Source organism: Ammospiza nelsoni, chromosome Z, assembly GCF_027579445.1.
Source record: "Ammospiza nelsoni isolate bAmmNel1 chromosome Z, bAmmNel1.pri, whole genome shotgun sequence".
NCBI lineage: Eukaryota > Metazoa > Chordata > Aves > Passeriformes > Passerellidae > Ammospiza > Ammospiza nelsoni.
The window spans coordinates 40,920,830-40,937,277 of record NC_080669.1 but is presented as its reverse complement, the minus strand read 5'-3'; the positions used below and the strand labels follow the sequence as shown (position 1 = coordinate 40,937,277).

Below are 16,448 nucleotides of genomic sequence, written 5' to 3'. Positions count from 1 at the left end.
TTCTTTCAAAGCAAAGAAGGAAAACCTGAAATCCAACTTACTTTTTCCAGGTAGAATAAGTAAGGAAGACACAAATTTATTTAAGTCCAGTCTGTCACTGGAAAGTTAAAACATTTCTCTGTCATAAATAGATCTAATGGTAAGTATTTCTTTTTTGGTGTGTATTTATGAACTGTATTAGTATGTTTCATGATTTAAGTAACTCAGTATTCCAATGCGAGTCTGTGAAATGACAATAACCTCTGTTATTTAATATTATTTAATGAGCAGAGAAATAAAGTTACTTAGTCTATGTTAGACTAGCGTTAAAGCATATGGGGAACTGATCTGCAATTTCTTACAGCTCCCTCTGTTACTGACATTATAAAGAGTGCTGATTTCTTTTAATGAGATTCTTGCCAACAGCAGTCCAGATACAAATGCCAAATTTTATTAAAATCTGTACTTTTAAATACTGTGACAGTTTGCACAGTTGGTTATCAAAATAAGTACTTTAAAATCCCTGTGTGGCACAGTGGGCTTTTAATGTTTTATCCTGTTTAGTGGCTGACCGTTTGGATTTATTCTTCCTCCTCACAGGGGATATTCAATTGTCTTTTGATTATGCTTTAGAATTGATATTACTCTCTTACAGGCATCACTAATAGTTTAGCCTTAAATAAAACTGGCCCAACATATTGACCTCTTGAGTTTCCAGAGAAAGTGAGTACAAAGCCATTTGAAGCAATACCTCAAAACAGTTACTGAGGTCAACTTCACCACACAACAACTCACAGCTCAGTTTCAGAAATAGAGTTCCACAGCAGACACTTGCTGGTGGCATCTACACAGGTACAGTGCCTTGTTTTTTGTCCTTGTGGAATAACTGGTCATCTTGGCTCTGCCAGAGCACGGATGGTGTTGTAACAGTACAGATGGACTTGGAGATGAGAGGGACAGAGGACGTTTGCAATCAATCCAGCATTTACTCTTCTTTGAGTGCAACAATTTAGTCAAATGATTTCAATTACTGGGCGTGACAGCCACGACAGCCTAACTAGAGAAAAACTATAATGTACATTTTGGTAAGAATTTCCGACTTCCAGTAATTTTGGAAGGAGATATAGTTTTCCAGCATAACTAGAAAATTTAGGATGGTGCTGTCAGCTCACTGAACAAAATTTGGACCATCAAGATAAGGAGGTTCTGTAAATTTGAGAAGCAATAACATGTGACAGTAAAATGTTATATCAGGACCTTCAATGTGCTTAATGCTTTCTAAAAGAGGTTTATTAATATCATGCCAAATAAAATTAGGTCTGGTAAATCTAATTATTTAATTATTTGGCCCTTTACTGGTTTGATAGCTGTAGGTAAGCAGACTTGCCTAAATATTCTACTTCAATACAAAGTCTTGAGGGAACTTTTTTTTTAAATATAAAATATTTGGGGACACTTTGATTACAGCTATGACTTTTTGTTATAACTGTAATTTTGTGATCAGAGCTTTGTGAACTATGTCACACAATAATTCTTCCAACTTGAGACAGACTTTTAATAGAAAATCAATTAAAACTATCAGGATATTTGCAGTGAAATTGGATTTGACTATCTCTGCTTGCAAGCGTGTTTAAAGACTCATGCTAGGAGCCTGTTCTCCACTTTTCTTAAGCACAAATAGGCTAGAGAAGATATGAGTCGTATGATTCACATTTCAAATAGAATGAAAATCAGATCCAATGCATCTACAGTTCCTTTACAAAAATCTACACCCGAATCTAATTTGCCAAACAAAAGGTTCATATGCTCACTTGATACAATAATAACAATACTACCCAATTTTACTTGATGCTCACATTAAAAGCAGTGGTCTAGCTAACCATGAGGAAGTCTAATATTTCAAATGCTGACAGGCAACTCTGAGTAGACACTCATGATATTCCTAGACATTACATCCTGCTGTTTTGCTTGAACAAGTATTATTCCACAGTGCCTACAGAAACAGAGGCTGACAGTATGTTTTCCTACCACAGAGACTGAAATGTTAGAAATCAATCTGAGAAAAGCCAAATATATATTAAAAGTTTATGTATGTTTAATCCTTTATGAGTATTCAGTTTTGGACTCAGGAATTCAGATAAGAAATGAAGTATGAAAATGAGGATGCTAAGGTCACAGCTGCATGTATCTACTCTGCAGATATACTAGAGAGCTGAAAATATACTACGTGAAAAATCAAATTATAATGTGCAAAGCTTGTCCTGCTTTTCTTATGAATGTCATTTGCTTTGCAGTTTTAAAATCTCAGTATATTAACCTTCATACTCACTCAGCCTCAAGGGTGGTGCAAAACAACAAAACAACACTCTATGTTGCAAAAATTGTAGCCAATAATGATCAAGGGGAAAATGAGGAAAAAGAGGAAAATAGTTCTCAAATAATCTAATGTACTTTGGCACAAATAGTTCAGAACTATAAAACTGTGCTACCCAGATGCTAGATCTGAATGAAGTAAATCATTCCTACAGAAAGATCCCATTTATATAAAAATAACTTCATTTGATTTTTTATTATTGCTTGTAGAAAGTATATCTCTGGGTTTTCTTAATAATAGTAAAAACTCCAAAACCCCCAAACACAGAAAAAAGAAATAAATAAACATTTTCTTTTAAACTTATGGAAACAAATGTAATGTTATGTTGACTTACCCTTGCATCTGTAACCTTGAATTCCCTCAGAATATACTGTGGCATGTTGTACTCTGCCATTGGATCTACCACAAAATACTGGTATCTGGCTGAGCGCTCTGCAGGCCAGTACTGGTGGCATTTTTCCTATGAAATAACAAAGTAAAATACATTTCCTATTGTTTGAGAGCACTGCCATAAACTGGTATAAACCCTTTTTTACTCAGCTAAGTATAATATTCATGCAAAGTGTCAATAGTGACGGGAACATGAACTGCTTGTGTTGGTGTAGAGTCAAAAGTTATCTTTAATACTGCATTGCAAAGGGTTTCTCATTGATTGCTGTATATCTGAACTTGCTTATACTTCTGCTCAGTTTTATTATCTATCAGTGACAAGAGCTATCCTTAATCTAATTTTCAATGGTGAATTTTTATCTCAGTTTAAATCTTGATACCACCTTCAGTTTTCTTCCTTTTTGCTTGTTGGAGCAAGTCCCCCCAGCCTCAGTCACTGCTCTGTCCTCAGTCACTACTCATCCACTAGCCATGTCCTGAATAATCTTTTTTCTCTCAGACACATGGTCTAACTCAGATTTCACGTATCAGATGCCAGCTTTCTCTTGATGTAATCCTGTCCAGACAGCAGACTACTTCATTCCTTCCAGCAGGCAGAGTACCAATGAAATGAGTTTAGAACTGCAAACTTGGGGATGAAACTTTCATGTGCAGCACAGAACACACAGAAGATATTCCAATCTAAAAAATACCACACTTTCTTTTAACATTTTTACAATGAGATGCTGCAAAAGTGAAGTTTCCAAAAGAGAGATCTTTCTTTTTCAATAGACAGCAATGGTCTCTCTTGCTCAATCTCAATGTGTCCCACACAAACACATCATGTCTAGTTTGTCCATCGCAACACATCAACAGATTGGAAAAATTTACATCTATGACCAGGAAGGCCACTCCTGTTTCAAAAGAAGAAGGAACTGAAATTCTCATCTTTAGATATCCTGAAGTATTAAATATTTTAATGAAAAGAGCTGCTGTAACCAACATTTTAGTAAAGGAATATTAGAGCAGTACTTACTCTGCCCATTTCTCGTAGCTTAGTGAGCATGACCACAATTGTAGAGTTATGCTCCCAGAGCATTCTCCAGAAGTCTTCAGTTGTTTCTGCTAAAGGACCCTGTGTAGCTATGTAAGCTTTTTGTTGTCTGTGGTAACAAAAACAAACAAACAAACAAACAAACAAACAAAAGTAGATTAACAGTATTATTTACAGTATTATTTTGGACCTATACTCATGTTCTTTGCTTATATGAAAACATTATCTGGAGGGAAAATGTATATACTGTTAATAATGAGCACATTAAAACCTTATTATGATTGTTTAATCAAACTATGGCTTTTTATTTTTAGAACTTTGAGAGGAAAATTACTCTGTTAATATTATGATGTATGACTTTATCATTATTATTTAAATTTTAATGCAACTCTAATTGCTCAATTTTGTGTGCTGTAAAAAGCACTTAAGAAACACTTAGTTGTGCTGGTTCATTTTACAGAAATAACTGTCTAACAATCTATTAAGTTTAGGAATTATAGCATCAAGCAGTTTCTTTATTAACTTCATTTCAACAGTCTGATGCCTCCAGCAAAAGTAAGGCAGGAAGAAAATTTGGGAATGGAGTGTGAATTTCCAGGCCCTAATATCCTACTGGGGAAAGCTACCACCAAAATGTTACAAGATTGCATCAACAGCTTTATAAGATGATGACCAGTTTGTGTTGCTCTTGCTTCTTCCAAGCAACAGCAATACCTTTGTGGGTAGTGGAGATGGACTTTATTTTCAATTATGAGCTGAGGCTCAGAAAATTCACTCTGTGGATACGGATACTCAGGCACACCTAAATTATGGCAAACACAGGCAAATAATGCCATTTCCCTTTCGTGTCTTTTTCAACCAGCTGCTCTAAGTCAGCTGAGGGCATACTGCTCCATGTTGTCATGAAGAGGCCAGTGGGTTGCACATCTTATATATACAATATATACATATATACATATATATATGCACCTTTTATATACAAAAGGCCTTCACTGGTTAGATCAAGTCCTAGGCAGTGTCCCAAGACTGTAAGTTATCACCTTGACACACAGAGTGTATCTCCTGTATCTTATTTCTAGATATCCTCTTAAGCAGAAAAACTGTGAAGAAATAGGGGTCCATGAGCATGCTTGAAGTCTCATTAACTTGCAGCATGTAAAGCATACTGAGAGCTCTCAGTGGCTTAAACACAGGTTAAAATATAATATTTAAGATTCTATGTAATTTACAAAATTTTTCTATATTACATGGGGAAAAAATATAAACCCTTTACTAAAATTTTAAAAAACATCCAATCAAACAAGCCCTGAACAGACAAAAAAATTACTAGATTTCTATACTGTTCTGTTTTATTCAAAATAATTACATAAACAATTTTGTAAACTTTTAAAACAGTAAAGATAAGAACACAACATTATTTGTACCTGTATCCATCAATGAAACTGGCATTAATATAATCAGAGCCTTCTACTCCTCGGATAGGCTGCAAGCATACCCTTGTGGATTCATATGGCATAATATTGACAAGGCGGTTTTTGAATTTATTACATGGAAGATTGGCACTGATGAATCTTGAAGTGTGAGCCTTAGAGCTAGCAAGACGCTGTTGAAAACAAGTTAAAAGAATTAAGGCCAGGTATAACAAAGACAAGTGACACTATCAGGTTTTATAATTTCTACTCAGTAGCCATTAATGAATAATTTCAACTTCAGATGCTTACTTTTCCATATTCTATTGCATTACCCAAATATTTGTAAAGCTTCTTTAACACCTTTTCGAAGTACAATGTCTGCTCCATTAGTGCATTTGTACAAATTTCCAGGATTAAATCACTACACAAACACATATATCTTGAAATATGTGTAACAATGAAGGAACAGCATGGTTAAATCAACCTCAACTGAATGGTTCTTATCCAGACACCCATTGAGAACTGAATTGTACTTTTTAGAAAGAACCATCTTCCTAATTTAAAATTTTAGTCTACGGGTATCTTTTATCTTCTGATTACTGGAAACAAGTGGTGGAGAGCAGAGCAGCTTCAGTGTTAGATCATTTGGTTTTGGTTACCCACAACATAAAATGCCAGTACCTTGAATTCCAGTTCCATTCCTGTGACATTCTCGCCTGTTTCTATCTGTGTCAGCTTCTGGATATATGCATACAGGTTTCTGGCTGGCACTTCGGTATTTCCACATGTCACTGCTTCCAGCAGTGCATCATGGATAAAGATGTACTGGTCCTCAGTTTGAACCATGTAATTCCTCTGTGCTCTCATTAGAGTTACGTGGCCATAAATATCTACAGTCTTTTCATGCTTTATTCTCTCCAACATGGCATCTATCACAATGAAACAGCCAGTCCTGCCGACTCCAGCACTAAAAGAAATGAACACGGGAGAGAAAACATGGACTGTTTCATTCACTGTGCTTACTTTTACATCATTCAACATTTAAACTTTTGTAATGCTGATTTAAATACCACATGCTTCTGAATGTGAACACCAGCCTTTATGAAAGAGGTTGGTGCCCTGAAATAAGTAAACACCTTAAATATCAATAAAAAGCAATTGAGAACACAGAATGCTTTTATGTAACACCTTTGTAACTTGCAGTTTCAGGTTTGACTATAACAGAAATAAAACACATTGCAACATGTTCTCAAGATTTATGTGCTTAAAAATGCAAATTACTGGAGATGATAAATACTCTAAGAATTCTAGCTTTATTTATAGCATGATTTCTAAGTCATTAAACATGCTATTGTTGCTACTCTCTTTACAGAGGTAAATTTATTGGCAAACAATAATCTAACAGAAAATGTGTCTTACATATTTCTATCATACTTTGCTGGTCAACTTTCCACCCATCTCCCAACCCTGCTGATGGGGGTTCTATTAACACAGTTTGTTCTGTCCTCTGCTGTTTCCCTTGGCTAGGACATACTGTTAGTCTTTGCAATGCAGACCCATAACTAGAGAGCTGTGCTAGCTGTAGGCTGGGGAAAATCCAACTGTTTGGATGCCAACTGCAGTGAACCAAATCAGAACACCTTTTTTGTATGATTGAACCTAATGAAGTCTTGTTGCAACTACTTGCATCATGTAGCTAAACTAAACTGGAGTTTAAAATGTGATGGGATTCGTACATTGTTTTTCTGTCCAGGATCACATCATGCCTTCAACAATGAATTATAGTCCCAGGCTTTCTAAACGCCTAACTTTTGTCAGTTAGTGACTGAAAATGAAGTATAGTAAACAACAGTTTATAAACCCTCAAGACACTGAGATTAGCTAAATTAAGAATATTTAAGAACACTATGAACTGCAATCCTTTGACTATAAATAGAAAGAAACAAAAATAATTATAATCAAGCACCTAGAGGACAATAGTAAAGCCAAAACTTCTCACAGTTTCTCTATTTTCAAGAGATATTAAATATTCTAAGTCCATCCTGAAACTGATAGGCAAGGTCAAACATTTATTTTTCCTATTTATTTATTTATTCTTTCTTATTTCTTAAGAATGTCTGACAATTACCAGTAAAACTGATTTTCCTTATAATCAAATCAGAAGGAAGTACAAAATAGAAAGATATTTAATCCAACAAAAGGCACGTTGTCTTTCTAAGACAGCAGATTTACATATTGTTAATCACGTGCTCTTGCCAAGGATTACTCCTCCAAGCATCAGATTCCCTTCAAACAGCTGAGGACTTCTGCTAATAGACCAAACACATCAATCTCAACTTTCTTAGATGCCACTCTGACAAGAATTAACCTGTATTCTGAGTTAAAGAAAATTTACCTTTCAGTGATATTCATCAGTGGGAATTGTAGAGAAGGAAAAAAAAAGAAACAAAATTATAGTTATCCTAGTTCATTTACCTTGTATAATAAAAGCTCTGCATTTCAGGAAAACTCGTTGACATTAACATTGCTAAAAATCATGGAGAAAACCTTAAAAAGTTATCTCACTGTTGTGATTTTCTTTGGGCTTTTTTTTGTTCTTGTAATGGAGATCAACAGAAGTAGCACACGTTTGTATGTCAGATTGGTTTATATAACATTTAAAGCATTCCTTCAATAATTAACTCTTCACATTCAGTTTTTGTCAGTTTAATAACCATGGGCCAAGCGAGAAAAATAAAAGTTTGGCGGGGCAGATTTTCTCAGTAACCTAGAATATGGTTATTTTTCCTATAATGTATAATGTACATTTCCTATAATGTATTAAATTGCTGTTCCAACATCATGTTTATAACTGGATATGCCATTTTTCAGATGGAACATCAAAAAGGTCACTGGTACCTGCAGACCACAACTGCAAAACCCCAAGCCAGTTAAAAACTTGTGCCTTCAGCTGGAATGAACAATTTTCAGTTCTTTTCATGTCTTTTATTATAATTTATATATTTATTTTTTTCCATGAGCAAACTCAAAGAGTGATAGCTATTAGTATACTCTAGCACAGAAGATATTTGCTAGTCTACAGAAATATGCAGAAGTTGTGAAGATCATGAAAGCAGATCCAAACACATTATTATTTCATGGTAAGGATGAAGGGGTGACATGCTACGTGTATGGAGGCATTTGGGCTCCTGACACACATCTCTCTGGACCATTTTATCCAGTGAGATTTTTTACTCTTTTAAGGTGTTCACTACATTCTAGTTCTGCCCATTAGACTGATGTATGTCTACCAAACTACTCTTTTGACTTTCCACATAAAAATAGAACCAGTGCTATGAAGGTGTTAACTCTTTGAAATGTGCCCTTCCTGCCCCCAATACCTTCTAATTCCAAACTACAATAGCTTATTATATAAAAAAAACTATCCTGCCCTAATTTTTTATCCCATTTCTCTTTCTCTTCCACTATTACACAGCCTTCTCAATATACTATGATACACTGCTGGGAAGCCACACAGTTTGAATCCTCACTAATAAGCTACTGAAATATATTTAAAAAAAATCTCTGTCTTTCATCTGCTAACCATGATAATTCATCTAATAAGAATAATTTCACAAATAATTTCTACTTTTGTTATTGGCTTTCTTGCCCTTTTGGTTTGCATCTTCTGGTGTTGCTGTCAAAATTAGAATTTTTGTTTCAGTTAGTGAAAGAACTACTACATTTTCAATTTGAAAACCTAGATATCTGCTAAATAGACATGCCTATTGGGAAACTGTTGCTGCTTCAAATATTGTCATTTACAGTATTATAACATTTGCTTTCAATTTCTAAAATCATGACTGACTCAGTCCCATGAGCTGAAACATGCTTAATGTCCTGTGATGTAATACAGCTGCAATAGCTACAATTCAAAAAAGGAAAATGAAGAGGCATAAGGGGGACATTCTGAATTCAAATCACTGCATGGATGTGTTAAAGGTTGGCTTTTGTGATTAATTTGTAGCTGTTTAAATGATGACCCTTTACTGATACTTCAGTGATTTGGCAAAGGAAGGCAGTGTAATTACCAGTATTCACAGATCATTTAATTGGAAGCAAAGACAGTAAAATATGGAACAAAAATCATGTAGGACATCTTTGACTCATATCAGGGGAAAATTTTATTGAATATTACTGTTTCAGACTGAATGAAGCTTGCATTTATAAACTGAAAGTACATTAAATTGGTTGTGATATGGGAAATATATAAAAAGATTTGGATTTTACTGAGGAACTTCTAATGATTGATTAGATTCTGATCCCATAGAAATTCTGTAGTAGTTCTGACAAGAGTGATATTTAGATTATTTTCCCATTTTGTGGTTAGCAAATTAGAACAGAGCAGAAAATCACCCTCCTGGAGAGGAAGCAGAAAAAAAAGGCCCTTATAAAACCACTGAACATCCTTTTGAAAAGAAACATCTGAACAAAATAACATAAAGACCTTGTGCAAAGACGTAAATTGAAATTTCATTTTAGAAGAGATTCTGGATTGCTTCAAGAATTATACAGCAGCTTAAAAGAGACCTTTGAGAATGTATTGGCAGTTTATTGAAGTGTACAGTGACTTTCTTTCCCTCTCACTGTGGTTATGGTTGGATACCAGACAACAAGAATGGTATTCAGCACTTTCTTAGATGCAGTGCTTTACCAAAGACTTCACTGACTGAATTTTCTTTATCCCTAGGCTATGCATGGAGGCAACCGTATTTATCACTAAAGTGTCTCATAAATGTCTGAAAAAGAACATGGAATAAAGAAATTGGAAAACAGGAGAATATTTCACTACAAGCAGATAAGGTTCAGTCTAGAATTCTCCCTAGTTTTCATAGGTAGTAGACAAAAAACATGGGATAGTTACAACTCAAAAGCCAGTCAGATTTCTTTCTTCCTTTAAGAAAGGAAGCATTTTAATAAGATTTTTCATTTAAGCCGTACCTTCTCAGAATTCTACTATTACCATAAATTCTTCAGATATAACTGCCCCAGATTTAAGCCCACATTTTTTTGTAATATGCACCTGCAAAAGTATAATAATGTTCAGGAAGTAAATTTGTTCTTCATCTAATCCCAAGTACAGCTCTGGAGAGATCAAGGATAAGAAGCTGTCTTATGAGATTGTACCTTGAACACAAACAAACCCTCAAATATTAAAACACAGAGAATCTAAACTTCTAAAAATTTCCCTAACAAATCCCATGTATAGGAAATTATTGTTTACTAAAATAATTTTAAAAGGTGATTTTTTCCATACAAGCTAAAAATGTAGCATTTGTAATGTTCAACAAAACAAAAAATTTAAGAGACCCTTCTAACAATGACATTCCATTAGAGCAGTTCAAATCCTCTCATTGGTCATAAATTAATGTTACATACAGAAGATGAAACAAAAATTATTTGTTCTTTACTTGCCAAATAAGAACTGGGATCATGAAATGAAATGATGAGACTTTCAAACAAACAGGAAGTAATTTTTAAAGCAGTACATAATTAAATTGTGAAACACATTGTTACAGAATATCATTCATGACAAAAAAATTCAGAGAGGAAAGGATCAATTAAGGGTTATTAACCAGCATGTTACAGACACAACTTCCCCTACAGAAATCCTTTTATTAGATTTTGCTGGAATTTGGATAGGGATTCTGAGAAATAACATTCCAGACATGTTCTGGGAGAGAAACTGAAATGCACTGTCTAAATTTGGTGTCATGATCCTACATATTTATAAAAGGCATAAACATTGTTTCCCAGCTGTAAAGCAGATCATCTTAGAACTCTTCTTTTGAATCAACACTTCAGCCACCAGGTACTTGACACCTTTGTTAATTATACCATTGAAAAGTCACACTCTTAATTGTGATACTTGCTTCTTCTTTCTTGAAAGCGTCAAATTATCATAATTATTCTACCTGCTTCTTTCCTGAAATCATGAACTGTTGGTGAAAAAAATCTCTTGTTGTCCCTCTTATGAGATGGAATAGCAAAAATTGTAAATAACTGAGAAGTTCATTGGCCTTATTTCATCTCTCTTATTTTTATCATCATAGTTTTCCTTCAGAATTGATTGTTGATTCTATAACAATACATGCCATAATCCTGCTTTTCATAGAGGATTTTTACATATACACCTTGCTTAATCACTGTATTATCTGATTCCTTCAATTACTCAGTCATATAAAGAAAAGACATTAAACAACTTTAAAATTAAATCAACTTTATTTCTCTGTACTATTTTATCTGTTTACAAGGATTTACTGTGATTTTTTTATTTCAAAATTAATTCAGTTCTATATTCTCCTTCTTATCTTCCTACTTCTCTAAATACAATCTTATATATGAATGTACTGATTTCTGTATTTATCATCAAAGAGTAACTATCCTAAATATATCTTCTCTGTGATATATGTTGAGTTTCAGTGTATACTATACATTTTTGCAATGTACAATGCCTTCGTGACATTATGCATTCCACTAAAGAAAAATGTTCTAAAATTGACTGAAATAGAGTTTAGAAAAAGAAAGTATTTTAAGGTTAATTTTAGAAACACATCTTACTTGACTTGTTACCTTCAATTAAAGATAGATCTATGCCTGAACAGCTGTAGTAAATACAAAAAAAAATGCAATTTCTGAGTAATTTAGCAGAGGAAGTACACTGTGATCCTACAGTCAATAAATAAAAGTGAAGATTACAGAACAGCAGAGAAATCAATGGACAGAAATTATGCTGCTTGCTGCTAACAATTATTTGTTCCTTTCTTTGCAGTTAAGCTGCTTTGCATTCTCAGGGCGGAATGTTTTGAGAAGTAGCTTCATACTTTTGAATATTTCTTTCTGTGCTTTGATTACATTTTCATGGAGAAGAGCTATCAGCCTATCAGTGCAAGTAGCAGAAGGTGAACTGGTGCTATCTGGATAGCTGGAAGACCTTGGAAGTACTTGCCAGCCACTAAAATTATTCTGTTCCAGAGTCCTCTGGACTCTTCCCTGATTCTAGGTGTTTTGTATTTCTATTGTAGACAACAATTTCTTCTTTTCTTAACAGCAGCTTCCCTTGGGATTTTTTCTGGTTGGGTTTAAGACTGATGGAACAGTGAAATGGTCTGAGGTTGTCACCCAGACACAGGACTTCATCAGGTAAGCCCAAAGTAAAAGAAAGATGTTATCACCAGGACTCTTTACTCCACACTGGCTTTTTTGTTCTGTTTTGGTTTTGCAGTACCAACCACAATTCAAAGTCCTAAATGAATCTGTGAATAATTTTTTTTTAAAAATTTTCTCAGTCCCTTCCTCCACTTTCCCCGAGTAGGGGAAATAAAAAAACTTGGAAATAACCAGCAATTTAGTCCTGAATCTTGAAGCTGATATGACTGTAGTGGTAGACCTATTGTTTCGGATCTCCATCTCAGAATGTCTCTTCCTTTTCAATACAAAACTGATACACCTAGAGGATACATTCAGAGCATGAGACAAACTTTATGCTGTCACCTCTAGATCTGGTTTAAAATGAATTGGTTGCAAGACAGTATTAATGCAGTGAGATGCTACACAGTAGAAAACAGTTTAAAAAGTTGAGGCTTCTCTGATGAGCTCATATGAAGACTAGTCTTGGGTTTTTTTAGATGAAGCAGTGAAAAAAATAAATACCCTTTGTAATATTTGACAATACTCCACTGCCTGCTGAAGAGCTTGGTACTCATTACAACAATTCTTAACCTCTGAAATCTTAATACCATCATGAATTCTCTGCAACACAGAAAATCAGGTTGTGAAAGGTTAATACCACAAAGCATTTCACATTTCTTAATCACAACTTGTCATTTAGAGGTTAGACACTAATCTCTTCCTTTTTTTTCTGGATTTTGAACTTACGTGCAAAAATTTTGGGCAAGTTAGAATGGAAATAATGGGAGTTTTAGCATAGAAGTTTCAAGATAGCTGTAAAACAAGCTTGGATAGTGTTATGATGTTTTTAAAATTCAGGTGACAAAAAAATAGACATCACAATGCCAAATTTACTTGGAGCAGCAGTCACTGAGAAAATCTGATAAGTGATGAGACCCTGAATTAAGTCTAAAAGTATAAAAAAATGAAGAAAGATTAATATTCAGGGCAGAATACTGATTGGAAAGCCTCCATGAAAAGATAACAGGACTATTTTTAAAGCTGCATTTTACTTCTAGAGACGTGGGGAGAGGATTTAAAGAGACTTTCATGCTGATTACTTTAGATAAAAATACAGCCTGTTCGAAGTTAGCCAAACACACTGGGTAGCCAAGTTGATGCAATGTGTTCCAGCATACTCTGTGTCTATGGATATTACGGAATTTAATGTAGGTACAGCTGGGAAATCTCAGAGGTACCCCTTTCCAGAATTCAGCTATTGGGTTATAAAAATATTTTCACATTTCCTGCAGATGGCTGGATTATTTTCTTCACTCATAATTTTAATTCAGAATTCATTACGGACAGCTGCTGGCTCTGATAGAACCTAATTGCTCTTTTACTAGACTCAGCTGCAAGCAGTCAGATTTCCTTTTCCTTTGTAGAGTATATTATATATAAACATGGGTGGGGAGAAAAATAACCAATTAACTAAATACATATGGATAAAATGACTCACTAAGAGTGCTGATCAAATAATGTATCAAACTACAGCTTAGGTCAAAGGAAATTACAGGCCTTGTAGGACATGATAATATATATATGGAAATAATTATCAGCAGCAACATATTTTTAATTTGAGATAACACATGGAAAAGGCATTGCATTTGTTAAAAAACTCTTACAGACAATTATTACATTTTAATGAGGGGCAGGTTATTTTGCCCAGCAAAAAGTCATCAGTCTTCAGCAGAAATGCTCAATTGAAGCCATTTGTTGGCCAAATCAAAGTCAGGCCTCAGTATGTCCCCTGGGAAACTTAGAATAAAATGTGACATAATCATGGAACTATTTTTACTGCCCTACCTCTTATTAAAAAAAAAAAAAAAAAGAAAAAAAAATACCCAGAGAATAGTTACTTTTACTCAGGCTACCAAAAAAGAGTACATCACAAAAGGAGGGAACAGAGACAACCAGCAAAAATGTCAAGGATGTGAGAACTCCCTTCCACCTCCCTCCACACAAGAAATACTGGAATGGGTTACAATATTTTGATGGATATGAACTCAAGAAAATTTGTAGACATGTAAAACATGAAAAAAAAAATTTTAACCCTTTTATCCAAAGACATTCAGTGAAATAAAGAGACACACTCAAATTAAAAGTAAATAAATATCTTCCAATGTGATATGAGTGAAACTACTTTAAAAAGGAAAAGGATCGTTAATACTGCCTGGTTTTGTTCTTTGCCTGTACAATCATGAATATAAGCAAAAAAGTATCCACCAGTTTCTCTAGGTAGCTAGAGGAATAAAGGGGAAAATTGAAATCCTCATGAAGCAAGGCTAAACTAGTCACTAAATGCTTGCTGCTGGAGAGGAAACTTTACTGTAATATTGTTGACATTGGAGTTTTGTACTTTCCCCTAAAATTTCTAACATTTGCCATTGTCAGAGACAGGATACTGGTCTAGGCAGAACACTGATTCTATCTAGTAATAGCATTCGCTCTGTTCCTTTACAGATTTCTGACTGCTACCAGAAACAAATCTTGCCCTATGCAGTCACAGCAGCTTTTTAGGATTTCAAAAGATAATCCAGCCCTGAGTCACACCAGTGGGGAGTATAATCCCTGAACCATAGGCTAAGTGCCAACCAAATATGGCTTTACACACATATGACGGATTTAATCAAAGAGACCACAAGTAGGTGTTTTTCATTATTTGAATCTGCATGACAAAATATTCCTATTACTTGTTATTTACACGTTTTTGAATTTTAATAGTGTTTTCAGTGATCATTTCTGAGTTTTAATGCTTATAAACAATGGAAGCATAAACTATACATACAGCAACTACAGTTCAGGTTTTAAGAAAGGCTTGTTTGCTATGAAGAACTGGTGTCTAACTGAAGACAAAACTTGAAGGGGGATCAGCATCAGTTTGCTTGTGTTTGACACTTCATGGAAGATTTACAGATAATATAGCACAGTATTTTCCCACTCTAAGAAAAAATCTATCAAGGCCAATTTTATAGGATCCTCCATACCATCACATTAACTATGGTGTGCTAGTTCTTACCATGTTCATACTCCCAGGTTTTCATAAGCAAGTGCCTAAATTTAATGAAAAAAAAATTACATACCTAAGCTCATAAGAACACTGCTAAGTTAGAAGATGAGTTGGGAAATACTATCTTTGCTATCAAGATGATTCTAACTAGTTACACTCAAACTTGAAACAGAGAAAAGAAAAGCCAGCATGACCCATCCATCTCTCTCTCAATCAGCATACAGATGGAGACACTACCTCTTGTCTGTGTGCTTGCATGAACATATCCCAATAATTACATGAGAGGTCTTGCATGTTCAGCATAAAATATCCAGGGTCTTCAACTGTAAGGTTTCTGTAATCTGCATTTTCATGACCCTGAGAGTTTTATGGTGAAAATATGAAGGCAAATCCAAACTCCCCTCTACCAGTGACATCTCCTGTCCATGTGTGTAATACCATTCATTATAAAATTACCAAGGAGTGTCTTGCTATACCAATTTCTTCCATTTGGCCTCTATCAACTTTTCTTCTAGACTCTTTCTCTTTTTCCAGTAGATTCTGCAACTCTAACAATTGATCAAAGACAGAGAAACCATCCAAAATTTTCTAAATAAGTGAATCCAGTTCCATTTACTTAAACAGAGATCAAGCATCCAAGGCATAAACACTGCAAGCCTCACCCTGTATATATATATATATATATATATATATATGTTGAAATGAAATAACTTCTAAGAATAAAGGTATGTGTAGAAATGAAACTGATGCCAGTCAGTTTTTCTGACTTCATAATGAGAGTTGCTGAGATTATTAATACAGATGAAATATAAGGAAAACCATGGACATTAATTTATTCCTATATTTTTATATTAAGAGGAACTAAATATCCTAAGCAACTAGACATCTTTTCAATATGGGATTCTTATGGCAATCTTATCCCTCTCTGTTTTCTATTAATGAAAAATGACTATGAGAAAAAACAGTATTTATGAGACCTACCGTGATCCACAGCTAACAGCTGAAGAGTAAATAGTGTTACAGTGTTTTTTTACAGGGATG

General features: G+C 34.4%; 1 protein-coding gene across 1 annotated transcript in view; it reads right to left on the bottom strand.

Moving 5' to 3' along the window:
• Window positions 1–16,448, bottom strand: part of PTPRD (protein tyrosine phosphatase receptor type D) — a 358,636-nt gene that overhangs the window by 11,890 nt on the left and 330,298 nt on the right. Inside the window, exons 28-31 of the mRNA XM_059491826.1 lie at window positions 5,870–6,155; window positions 5,201–5,379; window positions 3,759–3,885; window positions 2,688–2,813 (exon numbers count right to left, since the gene is read on the bottom strand). Of these exons, the coding sequence (XP_059347809.1) occupies window positions 2,688–2,813; window positions 3,759–3,885; window positions 5,201–5,379; window positions 5,870–6,155 (718 nt within the window). The remainder of the gene's footprint in view (window positions 1–2,687; window positions 2,814–3,758; window positions 3,886–5,200; window positions 5,380–5,869; window positions 6,156–16,448) is intronic.